The 17581-nt window shown below is 38.8% G+C and overlaps 3 protein-coding genes across 4 annotated transcripts in view; all 3 read right to left on the bottom strand.

The window, feature by feature from the left end:
• Positions 1-3924, bottom strand: part of nectin3b (nectin cell adhesion molecule 3b) — a 45294-nt gene extending 41370 nt beyond the window's left edge. Inside the window, exon 1 of one of the 2 annotated variants that reach the window (XM_032534154.1) lies at positions 3709-3924. In XM_032534154.1, coding sequence (XP_032390045.1) covers positions 3709-3787 — 79 coding nt within the window. In that variant the 5' untranslated portion in view covers positions 3788-3924. The remainder of the gene's footprint in view (positions 1-3708) is intronic. The other variant, XM_032534153.1, reaches the window with a different exon arrangement.
• Positions 3925-7181: 3257 nt separating this feature from the next.
• LOC116700903 (odorant receptor 131-2-like) lies at positions 7182-8487 on the bottom strand. Its single transcript, XM_032534349.1, has 2 exons — positions 8124-8487; positions 7182-7825 (listed from the first exon to the last, which is right to left on the bottom strand). Exons 1-2 carry the CDS (start codon positions 8293-8295, stop codon positions 7440-7442), a joined length of 558 nt encoding a protein of 185 aa, XP_032390240.1. The 5' UTR covers positions 8296-8487; the 3' UTR covers positions 7182-7439.
• A 2658-nt stretch (positions 8488-11145) lies between these two features.
• On the bottom strand, positions 11146-16300 carry ppme1 (protein phosphatase methylesterase 1). Its single transcript, XM_032534155.1, has 14 exons — positions 16030-16300; positions 14966-15059; positions 14627-14719; positions 14420-14477; positions 14024-14075; positions 13452-13606; positions 13160-13250; positions 12817-12882; positions 12603-12723; positions 12369-12498; positions 12151-12195; positions 11972-12036; positions 11760-11827; positions 11146-11485 (listed from the first exon to the last, which is right to left on the bottom strand). The coding sequence occupies exons 1-14, from the start codon at positions 16116-16118 to the stop codon at positions 11482-11484; spliced, it is 1131 nt and encodes a 376-aa protein (XP_032390046.1). The 5' UTR covers positions 16119-16300; the 3' UTR covers positions 11146-11481.
• Positions 16301-17581: the final 1281 nt, after the last annotated feature.

Genomic DNA, 17581 nt, shown 5'->3' with positions numbered 1-17581 from the left:
TGGAGGAGGAGGTGTAATGGTGTGGGGGTGCTTTGCTGGTGACACTGTTGGGGATTTAGTCCAAATTTAAGGCATACTGAACCAGCATGGCTACCACAGCATCCTGCAGAGGCATTCCATCCCATCCAGTTTGCATTTAGTTGGACCATTTATTTTTCAACAGGACAATGACCCCAAACACACCTTCAGTCTGTGTAAGGGCCATTTGACCAAGAAGGAGAGTGATGAGTGCTGCGCCACCACAGTCACCGGACCTGAACCCAATCGAGATAATTTGGGGAGAGCTGGACCACAGAGTGAAGGCAAAAGGGCCAACAAGTGCTAAGCATCTCTGGGAACTCCTTCAAGACTGTTGGGAAACCATTTCAGGTGACTACCTCTTGAAGCTCATCAAGAGAATGCAGAGCAGTAATCAGAGCAAAGGGGGGCTACTTTGAAGAAACTATAATATGACATGTTTTCAGTTATTAAACACTTTTTTGTTAAGTACATCATTCCATATGTGTTCGTTCATAGTTTCGATGCCTTTAGTGATAATCGACAATGTAAATAGTCATGAAAATAAAGAAAATGCATTGAATGAGAAGGTGGTTCCAAAAAAAAAAAAGCAACACAGCAGCTGCAGTAAAATAGCGAGAATTGGTGTGGGAGAAAATTGCTTGACGTAAATTATTAATGATTAATCAATAATTGCTTGTTAAGGCAGCAGACTATCAAAAGAAATGTGCATCCTTAGTGGCTCCAAGTGTGCTAGATGTGTAAGCAGGAAATTGTTTGCTAAAATAACAACTTTGGAAGCTGAAGATATCGTGTGCATCTGTCAGTTAAGCATTGACCTGACAAGTATGTTCGTTCCTCTTTAAGGTTGACATGTATTAGCTGTGAAAGTGCGTTTATCTATTCTGCATTAAAAAAAGAGCACAAGGTCAAACTCCTCATTGCATTGTACAGCAGACTTAAACAGAAGGCAGACAAATAGGCACCTGTCTCTGCTCCTTAACTTCAACTCTCTGAAGGAAGTAGACGTCTGAAGGAATAAACTTTGGGATCCTGGTAACATGACAGAACATGCAGTGCATTACTAATGTAATAGAGGGCATCTAGGTCACTCTACTTGTGTTTCACATCTAGTCTTTAACAAAAGAGTATGGATCCATCCATGGGTTCAGTCCTAGTATAGTAGCCCAGAGCTTCTCTTCTTTCCGCACACTGTTGAGTGGCAAGAGAGCTACAACATAAAGCAATGGTATAGTGCTGGGTACACAAGTATCCTGGCAATACCACGGCTTCTTTTTCATTGGACAATGGATAGAGCTACTGATGAGACACTGATGTACAAGGCGGCTCTGATGTGATTATGTCAAGTCAATTTATTTATAGCACACATTTAAAAAACAACCTAGGCTGAATAAAGTGCCGTACAAAGTTATATTATAAAACCAAAGGAAGATAATAAAAATACAGACATAATCAAAATCACAGAAACACACTTAAATGAAACTAAATCATAAAAATGTGTTTTAATGGTGGGGGGAAACTAGAGCACCCATTTTGTTTGCGAGGAATCCCAAGCAAACATGGAGATAACATACAAACTCAGAAAGGCCTGGAACGACCTGGATTCTAACCCAGAACCTTCTAGCTGTGAGGCAGCACTGATAACCATTGGGCCACCACGTGTTGCATATAACTGTACACTGAAAATGTAGAGGAGGATCTAATATTCAAAGTCTCAGGGCTAAAAGAAACTGATTGGACAATCTTAGGTTCCTAGAGGAGTGATGTAGGGTAAGGAGATCAGCAATATATAAAGGGGACAATCCATGTAATGCCTTAAAAACCAATTCTATATTTGACCATTAACCAGTGAAGAGAAGCCAATATTGGGGAGATCTTCTGGTGCCAGTCAGCTGCCGCATTCTGGACAAGCTGCAGGCGTGATATATAAAGACGATTGGCAAATTCCAGACTACAAGGAATTGCAGTGCTCAATATGAGACAAAATAGGAGCATGAATTATGTCAAATTTATGAAGCCAATTTTGCTATCCTATATCTTACATACATGTTAGTTTTATGGCTTAAATACAGCTAATGTTGAGTAAGAAAAACTTTCAATGAGATCAAGAGAAAGAAAAAAAATAAATAAACCACTTTTCAAGGTAATAGAATCCAACAGCCCTGCAACAAACTGTAAAACTTACTTGAGAGTTGACTTCACTCTGCAGTGGATTTTGAATGTAGTTTGTGGTGGTGTTAAGGTAAAAAGGTACTTTATATAAATACACATAGCGAAATTCATTCACTGCATATAACCCATCCCTCAAGAGAGCCGTGGGCAGCCATTTACAGCACCCCGGGGACCAACTCCAGATCTGAGCCAGTGCCTTGATCAAGGGCACTGACTGGAGAACCTCGTACATGTTTTTGATGGTGGGGGGGAAACCGGAGCACCCATTTTGTTTGCAAGGGAACCCACGCAAACATGGGGAAGAACATACAAACTCCAAACAGAAAGGCCTGGAACAACCTGGATTCTAACCCACAACCTTCTAGCTGTGAAGGTTTTTGTGTTATGTGCATATTACTGTACACTGAAAATGTACATATTAGTACTACATACATGTACTACACAATAGGGGTTGTTTTCCTACCTTTGGATAAAGCAAGAGAAATACATTACGATAACAGCATAGGGACAGACCAACTGTCTGGTACATTGGTCAGTGATGGTGTACCCGCCCGCAAAGACAGGGTATTCAACTAATGATTGTCTCTGAGCAAAGCTAAGTTTTACATTTGGTGTGAATTACATTTTCCCAAACTCTGTATTTTGTTCAGGAAGTCTTTAGCCTGGCTGTGTGTGTCACACGTAATCAAAGCTTGTCATTACACTTGTGTATTTAAACTACTTAAACTATTTTGACCTTTGTGGCACATTTAGTCATTCATTTCCACTGGTTTCCTTTTGACGCATGCGCTAACTTGAAGGTATTTATAGGGGAGAGCTAAAGCTCAATTGTAGGCTGGTATACCTTGCTTTTAGAGTTTTAATACAGCAGCAGCACTAAAGTTACAGCACTAGGCACAAAGTTGGCTTGTTTCATGGTGGAGTTAGTGAATTGCTCGCACCTTGGTTAAACCATGATGAGTATAGGCTTTACTGTAGACACATGGTGGCTGGCCCTCATCCCGAGCTGTGAAGTACTGGCATTTAGTGCTTTTCTCTAATGACACAAATGCAAGTTCCTCAACATTTTGAAAAAGCAGCTAGCGTGACACATGGAACCATGTTAATTTAATAGCAAAGGTTTCTGGGGCTAATATGGCTGCCACTGAATCTGCAATGACCCAAGTGTAGGTTGGGTATAGATAACTGAATATTACTGCATGTCGCCTCCACGGCGGTTTCTATGGGCTGTTTCTATGGCATCGGGTCGCACCATCATCCGCGGCGGTGACGATGGTTAGCTAGCACTCCGAAGCGTTAAAGTGAACTTGTAACCAAGTTTCCTTTGGTCTTTACCTGCTTAACTTACTAAACTTGAAACTTCAAATGCCCCATACGTGAAGCACACGGTGGTAGCTAGCTAGTTTTGCCGACCCGTTCGCTGAGATTTCTGCAAGATGAGACAGTCGACTCTTTCCCAAAACTTCTGTGTAACGTTAATAGAACAAATACAACTACCATACACAATTCCAGACTCACCTGTGATACTGCACAAAAGGTGAAATAAAGCGACCCTGCCCTGCTGTCCAAGGTAACTCCGGTGATAAGACGATAACATTTTCGAAATCAGTGCAGTATCCTGCTACAGGACGCAAGCGTAGGCTGCATGCCAATTTAACGGTATGTGCTGAACAGTGCAGCCTCCTCAGCAACAACTCCGAACTGCATGTGGACTGTACCATCTACACAGCAAGGAGGGGGGAGACCGGGAGCTCACCTGACAATGGAAGTTAACGGTCATTTTGTCGAGATCTTACAGCAACATCCCCTTGGAGGAATGATCCATTAGTATACACATTACGTCATCTCTGTTGATAACTCGACATACAATTGATTGATCAAATCACTTTATTCTCCGCTGTCTTTGAATTTTCCTCAGGGAAAATACATCTAGGCCTACATGGTTTTACCGCTGCCATAAAGGAGACATATTCGACCTGTGTTCCTGTCTCTCAGTCAGCTGAAGGTTTTAAAATTATGTACCGGTTTGCTGTTAAATTAGGTGCAAAGTTAGGCCAATTAATTAAGAAGAATTGTTTCCTTTGTTGTGCAAAGTAGTCCACAATGTGAACTTACACATTCAAATAATCTGAACTTTGAAGAGTGGAAAACACATTTTCTTTATCGACTTATATATTGGTACATTGATTGTTCACCATGGCCTCCTGGGAAACTTTGAACTGAGACATTATTAATGTTATTACTTCTTGTGTTTGTCCAAAACATTTAAATCCCTAAAGGGGTATAATATTGTGTCTGTATTCAGGAGTTTATGGTAAATAATTTGAATGTCTTATCCTATCACTAAATTATCTCATATGGCGAAGGCTAGTGTTTTCCTGTGATGCTTGTAAGCTTCTAAAACATGATTAGGCCCATATGGTCTAATTTCCCCAACTGATAACCAACTGTATTTCTGAAGTGATACGTAAAGTTTGATGAAAATTTTAACAGATGCTCTGGCTGGTCACCCTTGCTGTGTGGGTTTGTCACATGCAGACATGTGTAGTTGCTGTTCATAGTCAGTCTACAAGTTATTCTTTGCAAAGTACTGTGTAAGTGGGATGGGGGTTAGTCGGGGGGGGGGGGGGGGAGTCATTGCTTTAATTTGAGTTTCAGTGCTGTCTTCTGGAGCGCCACAAGGGATACAATTACTCTCCCACTATCCTATTCATCTACAATCCTATAGTGCAAACATTTGTGTGTGTGTGTGTGTGTGTGTGTATGCATGCAAGCATGTCTTTTTATCCATCTCAAAGTGGGTAAAATAAGTGCATTGAATATTCTCATTGTTCTTAAGTGCATCAACATGAAAGCTATATGTTCCTGTTGCAAAGAATGTATGATTAGGGAGAATGAAGAGCAGAATAAAAGACAGAATTCAATTTGGGGGATTCTTCTAAAATCCTAGCCATATTAAAATCTCATCCTAATGTTTCCCACTGACTTTTCCACAACCCCCTCCTCATGGAGCAGCAGACTTTTCCATTAGACAATATTTAGCTGATGATGAGCCCCACTAATGTTTTTTCTTTCATCAACAGCTTTTTTTTTTTTTTTTTAATTGAACCTCCGTTTCTCCAGATTGTCTCAGCCGTGTAAATTGCACGTGTGTTTCTGTTAATTACAGACTGTGAAATGCATTTGTGGAGGTACAGTGAGGTTTTTATCCAACAGTTTCTTAGGCTATGGTGTTACAGTACAGGGATGCACTGTGGTGTGGATGCTACAAGGCAATCCCCTGTATGTATATCATGAGCAACAGAACAGTAAAATTACAACTGGCTTCACTCACTTCCTCTCTGACACACAATGCAACATTCTAGACACAATCAATATTTTTTTTAGTATTTTTAACTGCACTGGTTTGCATTATACTGTTTATGGATTCTTGTTATATGATCCCTACATACTTTTTTTTTTTTTTTTGAATGGTTTTGTCATTACTTTCTGATGTTTGATGGAAAATGTTCTAATATAAGAGGTTTTTTTTTTTAACTTACATGTAGTTTTAAGAGTACACAATTGACATTGCTTAAAAAGTCTTGTCTGCAACATTCTTTCTTTTCTTTCAAATCACATCTCAGTTAGTTAGCAAAGACAGAGATACACTGCTTCCTTTGTTCATTTATTTGGCTCCGAAATAATTGTTTTTTCTGGATGCACAGTAGCCTATGGAAACGCCAGTAAACAGTGGAAAGAGTGACACATAACCTTTGCGCGACCAAAAGGGAAACTGTGGCTGTGTTAGTGACACTAGGCATTATTAATAAACCAAAGCCATCCAATCCATTTTCTTAGTTGAGGATGTGAGGGATGTTGTGATCAACCTTCCCCTTCTGCTCTCGCTCTAAACTAAAGCTGCTCTCTGTCACCAGGTACTTTCTCTCTCTGGAATGTTTTTCAACCCTTCAAGTGCTCTTTCACGAAGGCCAGAGAGGTATTGAGAGGGCTTCAGGATTGTGCCCGAGTAAAGATCGGTTAAATTAGTTCACCTCCTGCTCAGACGCTTCTTTTATTCTGAGGTTCAGCATCTCCCTGCCTGTTTACCAACGTAAATTGGTCTCACCGTGCTTTCTGTCTTTATCCTTTCTCCTAGACAAGCATCCATCTCGACTGTGAGAAAGAGGATGGGACAGGAATTTCATCAAAAACATCACAAGAAAATTCCTTTTTTTCCCAGCCTCATTCAAGTTTCCTCAGATGCCATTTGCTTACATATTAAAGAATAAAATTAAAGGCTGCAGTTACAGCCACAGTGTGCACTGTTGAACTATTTACAAACTAAAGGTGACATCTGCTGGCGGACAGAAGGAACTCTTTACATGCACATTCAAGTTAGAGAGAAATACATACAAAACACAAAACAACACTCTCATACTGGACATGGATCATTCATTTTCTGTTAGGGTTATATAACTTATACATAGCTAATTGTGTATAAAAGAGAAATAATATTGATACTGTTGCTTGAAACTGTTAATTCTTCTGGAAATGATAAACGATTTGCATCAACTTTGAAAGAGTGAAGAGTATTTACTTTAGTATAAAATGTACACGTAAGTCAGGGGAATTATGATTTTGTGAGACAGTCTAGATATATAACACAATCATTTCCTACAGTGGAATATCAAATATCTGTCTACACATGTGATTGACGGCTTTAAGAAACACAAACATCACCAAAAATGGAGTATTGAGGGTGAAATTGATTTGTACGCAATAGGAAAAGTTATTGAAAAGCTGCACACTTTGTGTTTGTAATCGGTAGATTTCCAGTCCATCCTTCACCACAAAAACACTTATGGTTTAGACAATAATCCTCAGACTTTACTTTTTGAGAAAAAATTGCTCTATATTGAAAATGGTCATATCAGCATAAAGAGAAACAGACAAAAGTAATAACTATTTAAACTACTTTTTATAATTTTGACCTGAAACAATGGATCATACATTTTGTCATATAGCTTACTAAAGTATGTAATCACATAAAGAATAACGTGCCTATTGCAAATTTAAGATGGCATTTCTACTCAACGTGACTGCGCAAGCAAAGGGAAAAAAAAAAAAAACACATATAGTGTTAGTTCCTACTGTGTTTGAATTCTGGATTTAGGAAATGGTTTAAAAGTGGTTTTGAAGCCAAAGGTGAAATAATATTTGAAGACATGTCTGAAAGTGCAATCTCTAAGGCCATATATGTGTGAGCTCTAACACTTAGGGAAAATGATGAGTACTAACAAGAGCACATAGTGAGTAAGACTGGCCATAGCAGGATTAGTGTTCGGTGTGCTGCTGGGGTTTATTATATTAAACAGAGTGAAGGTGAGACACAGACAGAACTCAAGCAAATGCAACCGCACTGTCTTATGGGGCTTACTGGCGTTAGGGACATTAGAAGAGGCTGCAATTATGACAGAATTGTATGCATAGATTATTATCATGCTCGCTAATACAAAATACGCAATGGTAAAGGCCATATTTACAGTTGAATACATTTGTAGCTGGAAGACAGTTTGTCTGTGAGAGAACCTTGGCACGGGGTTCTCCAGATTGACATATAACAAATGCTGGCTCAACGAGTCTGAAGAGGCCACTGGCCAGGCCAGAACTGCTACAAACTACTATTTTTTCTATTTTTGTTATTTCCACTAACCCCAACCGGCCCGTCAGACACCGCCTACCAAGAGCCTGGATCTGTCCGAGGTTTCTGCCTAAAAGGAAGTTTTTCCTCGCCACTGTCGCACTGTTGCTTGCTCTGGAGGAAACTACTAGAACTGTTGGGTCCTTGTAAATTTTGGAGTGTGGTCTAGACCTACTCTGTCTGTAAAGTGTCTTGAGATAACTCTTGTTATGAATTGATACTATAAATAAAATTGAATTGAATTGAATTGTCCTGGTGGTGGCAATAACGGCATGCCTCAGTGGAAAACAAATGGCAACATACCGCTTTAAACACATCACAGCGAGGTTAAGGGGGGACATTTTAACAGTGAGGCCTGCAAACAATGTGGCAATAATAGAGACGTAGCTGATCATTCTGACCATGGCAATGATGTACAGCATTCATAGTCACTAGAAGCTGCAGAGTCCGTGAGGTGTAAATGAGCAAACAGGACACAGCGGGGGGGACTTCATGAGGAGAGGCTTCCTAAACAAGGAAAACACCATGACGCCTCTTACACACAGAAAGAGAAGACATGGCAGTATAGACAGCAGAACTTTGACAGGTGTCTGAAACAGCATCACTTGGCTTACTGCTGTCATGACCACAGCTCCATGCAGCATCTGTAAAGGCACGGTACACAAACACATCCAACTGGTCCTCGAGCAACATTAGAAACACAACTGTTTTTAAAGTAAAAATACTAGACATCACAATAAATACAAATATTTCAGAATTAAATATAATCTATATGAAATTAAAGGCGTGATGAATAGAATTTATGTATATCTGAGACACATTACCTACATGTTACTTGTTTAGTCTGACTTCATTTGACAATACAACTTTAGTGAACAAATCTGAGGACCTCACTTCATTTTTTTTTAAAATAAGTAATCTGTGTCTTGACACCATCACCATCACAACCAGCCAAGGCTCTGCATTGGTTATGGCTACTTAAAGGAGAGTTTAAGAAGGTTTGTGTTACTAGAGCAACTTTTTTTCCTTATATACAGTAGCATAAAAATATATTGTATCTACTTTATTGTTAATTCACATTGTCTAATTCACGGTAAGTACACAGTTTGCCAAAATCCACGGAAATCCAAGGGCTGGATTACAAAGGGCCATTTGTGAGCCCTTTCCTTATTCCCAGCAGGACACTGGAATTAAAAGAACACTGACTGCATTGTCAACATTTCGAATGCTATATTAGCATTAAACTTATAGTCCAGCTAGCTGAGGCTGGAGTTTGGTCATTAGTCTTAAAGGAGACTATAGTGGAAAAACAGACTTTTCGTTGCTTGTGCATATATATTGTGTTATCTGCAGTGCCTACCAACAAAAGACTGAAATGAGAGAACCCAGTCGGTTTTTGAGGCCTGCCTACATCAGAAAACATGGGATTCAACAAGCCATTCAGATTTGGCTGGACTTTCTTTAGCCCCTTTCACACAGAGATTCCGCTATCGCGTTGCAATGAAGGTCTGCTGTTATGCCGGCTTTGTTTATTCACACAGGAGCCAGCCAAGGTGGCATAATGCTGACCAAGTGTACAACTTCACATAGCGTGTCGGCATTCTGGGAGCAAAAGAGGCATGAAGTGTAACACAACAGCATTGGCAACTAGTCGCACACACTGAGCTTTTGGAAGGGGGCTTAAAGAGACAGGTTCTAAAACAGAGCATTTCAGACAGTGCGGGAATACAGTTAGAGAAAAATAAATATTTTTTTACCATTAAAATGTAAAAAAGTAGTTTAGCCAAAATACAAGTATGAACCTGGAAATGAGCATTTGTCTCCTTGTGTTGTCTTCCCTTCAATCATGAACTTGTTGTCCTTCCATGTCAAAGTTGAAAATGAATTTTTTTCCCAATGTTTTTGTCACTTTTTCTGATGTATTTATCACTTTATCCATGTTTTTGGCACATTTTTAATACCTGAGCTGGTTTACTAAAAGGTTTTACACTTATTCTTGCAATCCATGGTCAACAAACCTCATTTATATACAATTATACATACGTTTTTAGCTAAAAAAAAAGCAGAAATTACAAATTACTTTGATTTTATTATTTTTGTAATAATATATAATATGTAAAAATTTAGCCCCGGATACGGTTTTGAATCCATTTAAACATTTTCTTCAAATGCTATAAAATGGAATAAAATACCCAAAAATTATAATGAAAGTAACCATTAACTTTACCTGAAGAACATTGTGTGGAACCATGTTATTTTTGGGCAATTTGGTTGATAAAAATCCCTCTGAAAAACGGGTCAAATTTGACTTGAGGACAACACAAGGGTTAAGTGTTAACAGAGTGGACATTTTGACCTGTAAGTGGCCAGATGAAGTCAGCATACATGCTTTGGGGACCGTGAACGTTTGCGTGAAATCTCATTCAATCCAAGTTGTCGAGACAGTATTTATATTCAGGATTAGTCTGACTCACCAGATGCGGACTGTGGTTATAAGTCTCGGCCATTGGCTGGCTAGTTTGTCCGGCATTCTCCTCCCCTTCTGCTATCTCCCCTATTTTAAGAGCATGGCATCCAGGGCTTAGCGCTGCAAAACAAGTTTCATGAAAATCAGGCCATTCGTTTTTCTGTAATCATGCTGACAGACAAAAAAAAACAAAAACAATAACCTATAGGCGGAGGTAGTAATCATAAAAGATAGGGTCTGCCCATGTCTGACCACCATTTGTTTTTCATTTTAATAATTAACAATTTTAATCAACACTACAATTTTACTTCACAATACCAGTTATCTTAAAGCGTGAGAGCTTTTCCTTAATCTGGCTAAATGTTTTTGACCTTTAGGTCTGAGTTACTGGTGCAGAACAAAAAGCAGTCACTGTCCAGTCGTGCATACACTGCTCAATGAAGAGGAATTCAAATGTGGATTGGTCATCAGATTTGTGTGTAAAAAACAAAACTAAACACCTACACCATAAAGTAACTACTAAATGCCCAGTCGACCTGCCCTGTTTGCTAAAACCACTCTGGTAACAGCTATGGTCATTTTCTTCCAATAAAAAGTGAATTTGAGCAAATCACCGAAACCTTCACCTTCCTCCTTGGAAACAGAAGCCCAGCAGGCCCCTGAACACATTCAACATTCTAATACCCAGAAATTAAAGTGTGTGTTGTAGTGAATTTCAACCTTAGACAGTAAGTTGAACTATTAATACTCATATTTCATTCCACCATACGTTTATCTTGCCACATGCATGTTAAATAAACTAACATTTAAAAACGTGATGTCCTTTTAATGCACATACCAAATATACGAGCATGGGTGACATATTTGCTGCATCCACCTTTAATCATTGTTTGAATTCAAACTTTACAAACACATTAACAATGATGCAATCACTCAAAACAAAGAAAGGTACAATCAAATCCCAGTATATTAAAATAAAAATAAGGCAAAGTATCGACATAACAAACATAATAATAATAATAATAAAAATAATAATAATAATACTTGTCATAAGTTCCTAAATTTGCTGTTAAATTGTACGAGGATGTGGATGAATCTTTTCTTCTATGGCTGCTGGCTTTATTTAGACAGAAACAGGAACTTAGCTGTGGAAAGAAAATTATTACACAAAATCAGACGATGTGAATTTCCTTTTTTTAAAGATTTTTTTATTTAATGTAATGCAAATGCTTTAACATTGCGGCCCTACGTTAGGTAAGGGTTAAACTTAAACAAGACTGTTTAACCATATAATGTAATTTTCATTTTTTTCTTTTTTTTAAATCAACATTTTAACAGACAAAAAAAACTATGTTAAATTATTAAATTAAGCATTCAAATCAATTTGGTGTATATATTCATTGGGAGAAGTTGGCTTACCACAGGTATCCTTCCTTAAACTCTGTGAATTTGTGCCGGACCATAAATGTCGCAAGAGCATCTGCTACCTAGCAACAGATTACAGAGAAGAAACAGAATCTGGATCAAACAGAGACAGCTGAACTGAAACTGAATTGAGAAGTGAATGACAAATCACCAATGCCATACAGTAATTAAATAACATAGGACATGTTTAGGCAAACACCCCTTACTTTTTCGGGCGCATCCTCATGGACAGCATGACCACACTGAGGGAGGACCTGCATCTGAAACTTCCCTGTGTACAAACAGGGAGATTAGGAATATTTTGAGGTCTGTGTATTTCACTCTATAGCACAACAATCAAATGTGGGTTGAGAAAATGCATAAACTCTCAAGTTTTGCTCTTTACCTTGCATCTGCCCAATAGTAAGGTCTTTGTCAAGCCTGTCCACTCCTGTACAATGGATGAAGTCAGGGGTGAAATTGTGCAGTCAATCGCAAAATAGCTTGGCATCAAAATCCTTTGAATTCATCCAAACTGAAATTGTATCAAAACTGCCTACTCAGACACTTTCTATGTATTTGGAGTACCAAATAATGATGTGCCTTCACTGTGAGAGATCTTACCGGCGAGCAGGAGCAGTTTTGGCACAGGGCAAGAGAGAAAGAGGACAGACAGGCCTCGGAACCAGCCCTCCCAGTATTTTTCTGTCTTTGACAGGTCCACTCGCCAGGTAAAGATGCTTTCCTTTTTTATCTGTTTGGAAAAAAACTTGTTTTTAGGTATGTATCAGCCACACACTTACACACACTTACACACACTTACACACACACACACACACACACACTAAGAGACAGAACCTCCTGGTCATCCTCCTTCATCCTTTTCTTATTGGATTCTTCCTCCACTTCTTCATCTTCTTCTGCTATTACACCTTCAATGCTATTAGACACACCTGGACTGCTGCTGGATTCTTCACATCTGTGAAAGTCAGAACAGACCGAATGAACATACAGTTCACATAAAACTTGCAAAACCATGCAGGACCGGGATGAGAAACAGGAACAGACATACTTTTTCACCTGGCCTCCCATTGACACTCGTGCAGACTCAACGTTTCGGATCTGGCCGCTCTTCACACTGTAGGCAAGGCAAAAGAAAAGTTGTGCCCAAAAATTGATATTAGTTAGATGCCATGGAAACTTGAAAATCCAAACTCTAAGAATGGAGGCCATTAAAACTGGACAATCAAAAGTGGAATGTTTTCCAAAACATGGCAAATGCTTTCAGCAAGACTCCTATGGGTTTTTAGTAAATAATTGGTTATGTCTGTTTGGGAACAATAACCAAATTGCAGAAGAGTCTAATTTGGTCCAATCATATTACCAAGATGTAGCTATAACTGTTTAATGTTTACCTCCACTCAATGGCATTCTCCAGAGATTTAAATGTCTTTGGCCGACTTCTGAGGAAATTCTGCATACTGTTCAAAGCATCCATTGCTGTACCTGAAGGCAATCAACAACATTATTTGCCATTACTACACCCAGTAATACTATACTATGGTAATTCGATTTCATTCTGAACGTTCATCATACAACTTGATTGCTAATTTAAAATAGTAGTAAAATCAACCTTCGATTTGATCAACTGTGCGTAATGTATTATAAAATAGCGATCTATGATACTCAGGCCGAGCAAGCACTTACCTTCTACAACGTCAATGACACACAGGCCAAGCAGGGATGGTATATGATTGGCGGCGGCTGTGTGAACTGCAACGGCCCCACCCATGCTGTGTCCAATAATCATGATCGGAGGCGGGTTTTCCCCGTAAAGCACCTCCACCACTTTGCCAATATCCCTTTTAAAAGGAAATTCAAAGAAAACCTGTAAACCTTGTTGCATTTCTATCACGTGCCAGTGTTTCTTAGTATATATTAAGAAAATTAAGTTTTTTTTTAAACCACAATCATATATCCAAATGTAAACAACTACTAGAAACCACTACACAAATCACTTTCCCCCTCCTGGATTGAACTGTGAAAGCAAGACCTGGTAAAGATGCACCTAACATTCCCTTTAGATGGGAAGCTATACAAATCTGACTATGACTCAACTCCTTCAGCTTTTGACTGTCCTCCAACCCTGCAGGATCATTGCTGACCCCTCTGGCTTCCCATAGTTTTCAGTGACTCAAGACTAAGCGGTTTTAAGCGAGTGCTTATGTGGTTCTCAAAATTCAACACAATCTGTGTTAACTGCGCACACAGCCACTTACTTTGCCATTGTGTCCGCAGAGAGATCATCAGGATTTTTCACTTTGGTGTCGCCTGCAGGTGATAAGAGGGAAGCAAATTACGTACACTATTTGTTCAACACATGAATACGCAAAGAATGAGTCGCAAAATTATGTAGGGAAAGCGTTGGCTTCTAATCACAGGTGGGCCGTGATGTAATCGAGTAACTTTAGTACAGCAATTTCACTGGAGCAGCAATATGGACAGCAAAAACTGATTGAGGACTTACGTTATTAATATTTTTGTAAAGCATTATGCAAAGGGTGATAATACTACCTAACCAAACCGACAAATCCCCATCAAAATCTCAATTTCCTAAACTATATATGAAATAGGTTTTGTTAGTAGTTTTGTGTCCTGTGACTACTCATATTTACCATGAGCGCGCAGGTCCATAGCCACCACCCTGCAGTGGATCCTGCTGCATATGACAGCCTGCAAAAACACAGGAAAAACGTTTGAATCAAACAGTATACAGCAAACATGCTGAAAGAAAAGAACAAGTTCATGAATATGCCACATTATGTTGGTGTGTATTTTAAACATACGATTTACAGAGCCTCTGTCATAGTTATTATGCTCACAGTGAACACAGCCCAGGAGAGGGCAGAGTGACCTCCTCCATGGAGCAGAAGCAGCACAGGACCATTGGCACCACTGCAGTAAAGCCTGAAAATGTTCAAGGTAGTCAAGGAAACGCATACCAAAGCTGCGATACAGTTACAAAGTAAATAGATAATGCTCAAAATAGAATTAAAATAAACTGTATAAACTGCATATCTTCTATTCCAAGTTAAAGTTAGATAGCACACTGGTATAAAGAAGTTGGATTTTAATGCTCTGGGTGATTGCCACACAAACGATTTCAATAATTCATGCTTATTTTTCTTCTTCTGACAAACACAAGCAACAGTCAAGGATATATCGTTGCCATTTTCATTTTCCACCTCAACATCTTCCACGGTTTCAAAGTACTGACTCCAGAGCAGGGGGGAGAAATCTCTCTTCCGTCCAGGTCTGAATCATAAAAATAAAAACACAAGCAAAAATGTAAACTAATCTCATATTGCACCAGGATTATTAAAAAAAACACCATTGAATGTGTTTCCAAGAAAAGGGAGGCTTTTATAAATAATAATAATAATAATAAAAACATTACTCAGCACGGCCGAACCACTGTTCACTGCTTAATACTGTGTCATTCCTCCTCAAATCCTTAGGTCTTTAACTCACACTTAAAGCATGCAGCTGAGTATTTCTGATGATCTGGCTGCTGGCTATTTAACAGACTCAACAAACTGAGGACTTTTTTTTTAAGGGTAATGTTTTAGGGTTTGCATGTTGGTGTAATTTCAGTTTTTCGCACACACCATTTGATTCAAATGGATACCATTTGATTCAAACCCCATATACACACTATATAGGTACATGTATACCAAAAGCAACAACTTGTTCATCCACTTATTGTAACATGGTGATGTGACCAAGCAATTACAAGCCAGAACGAGCCCTGGCCTTCACTGAGCTACACAAACGGTGCTAATGAAAACTGAATGTGGCCCAAATCCTGCACTTGTTCACCATAAAATCTAACATATCTTTGGAGACTATCCTCAAGATTATGAGAAATTACTATGGGTCTCCTATGCTCACTGACATATAACGTGAAATGGCAATTTTGGGTAAAATCAATAGATACTGCCAGAATGAACGGAGTTTAACCTTAATATATATAATGCGTAGGTTGTATTCCAAACATATGAGCTAAATCGCTTGATCTAAGCTCTAGTAGCAACAGCTAACGATAGCTTGACGAATAGCTAACGCGATAGTTCTGTTGTCCTGTCCTTTAACAGCCTGCAATGATACGAGTCCAGTGTAAAAGAGAGCAACTGATGTGATGATGGATAATATAAAATGTAACGTTAGACAGCCAGCAGAGTTGAAAGCGTTCTATTAAGATACCAACGTTAGCTAGCTAACTCACCCCATTTTCATTTTGGAGCCGCCTGACTGGAAACCACCTGCCATCGGAGGTCTGGAGGGTAACAGGTTTAAATGCAACTGTTTCTCCATGTTGTCGAAAGCGAGGTCTGTCTCTGTCAGGAACTGTTTATTAAACTGTGTTTAATGCGACCTTCCCTCTATTTCGCAGACTAGGATTTCCTACGACACCGATACATTCAGCTACGTTTCTCTGACAAGCTTCTTCTTCTTCTGCTGCTGCTGCTGCTGCTGTTGGGTGCGCGTCTTCTTCTTTGATTTTCTTTCTTTGTAGCTCAACGTGGAGCTTTTCAAGCATTACTGCTACCTACTGACTACAAAAGCACCTACAACACATCAGTCGTTTACAACCTTTTATTGTTTGCCCACAAGTTTGAAGGTTGGGGACAGCTTGTTCATGGTAAAAAAAATTGTCATTTTCCCTTGGTAATCATTTCATCAAAAAAAGGTGTTTTTAGAGAGGTGCTTTTCTGGTCTGTAGGCCTACTTCCACTAACTTTCTCATCAGAGAAATGAGAATATTTCTAGAAATAAAAACTCACATCCAAAATACATTTTCACATTCATCCAGCTGGAGTTGAATTGTCAATTTTCCACGTGAAATGACTACACAAAAGCTAAAACTCGTTTTGGGATTACGTCACAGGCCTATACTCTGGTTTACACTGTTCTCAAACACAAGGTGGCACCTGTGAGACAATTTAGTAAAAGTGAACTCCATCTGTATGTAAATGTATTTCCACATGAAGTTCAGTTTATTGGTCACTGTTAGTCCTACACAGTCTGTGAAAACATTTGAACATTGTCTTCTGTGGCTCTGAAGGAGCTTTGTCAGCTTATGACCCATTGTTCTTGTTCATTATTTTATAGTGTGTGTTATGTTTTTAGCTTGATGCCAGCATTCTATGTCTGTTGTTCTGTCTTTTACTTACTAGTTTGTGTATGTGACATCTGCTCTTTAAAGGTACTATTTGAATAATCCTATTATTATCATATTGTCAAGTCTGAAATAATAACTCTAGTGATGTCATAGTGAAGTCATCAGGGTTATCTCTCAGCCTGCATTTGCTATAACAGAAGACCTGTGTTATAACCTAGAGGTCTGGAGTTTGAAAGATGTGTCTTTACAGTCAGGGAGAGTCTAATGAAAGACACTATCGAGTAGCATTATGGGAATTGTAGTTTCTTTAAATTTTTTAAATTTTTTAGTATTTTGTATTTTATATATATATATATATATATATATATATAGATATATACATACATATATATGCATACACACACACACACACACACACACACACACACACACACACACACACACACACACACACATATGAATCCTTGGACGAAGGTGTCAGTAAGTTGTAAAAGGAAATATAGCCAAAGTACAGTGCAGAACAGTGTGTTCGCTGTTAGTGACCTCTTATTATATAATAATAGTAGTAAAAATAATTATGGTAGGAAAAGAAATTAGCAGGGGTTATGGTGTGGTTATGATCACTGGGAACTACAGTTTATTGAACACTAAAGTT

The sequence above is a fragment of the Etheostoma spectabile genome, chromosome 13 (genome assembly GCF_008692095.1).
Source record: "Etheostoma spectabile isolate EspeVRDwgs_2016 chromosome 13, UIUC_Espe_1.0, whole genome shotgun sequence".
NCBI lineage: Eukaryota > Metazoa > Chordata > Actinopteri > Perciformes > Percidae > Etheostoma > Etheostoma spectabile.
The sequence above is the reverse complement of the archived record's forward strand: the minus strand, read 5'-3'. Positions and strand labels throughout refer to the sequence as shown.

Bases quoted from the DNA above. Each gene is read 5' to 3' on its own strand.
- LOC116700903 (XM_032534349.1), bottom strand. From the start codon at position 8,295: ATGCTGTACATCATTGCCATGGTCAGAATGATCAGCTACGTCTCTATT. The intron at 7,826-8,123 runs CAATTCAATTCA...TGGCCTGGCCAG, and splicing joins CGTTATTGCCACCACCAGGA to TGGCCTCTTCAGACTCGTTG.
- ppme1 (XM_032534155.1), bottom strand. From the start codon at position 16,118: ATGGAGAAACAGTTGCATTTAAACCTGTTACCCTCCAGACCTCCGATG. The intron at 12,724-12,816 runs GTATGTCTGTTC...TGACTTTCACAG, and splicing joins ATGGGAGGCCAGGTGAAAAA to ATGTGAAGAATCCAGCAGCA. The intron at 12,196-12,368 runs GTAAGATCTCTC...TCCATTGTACAG, and splicing joins AAAACTGCTCCTGCTCGCCG to GAGTGGACAGGCTTGACAAA.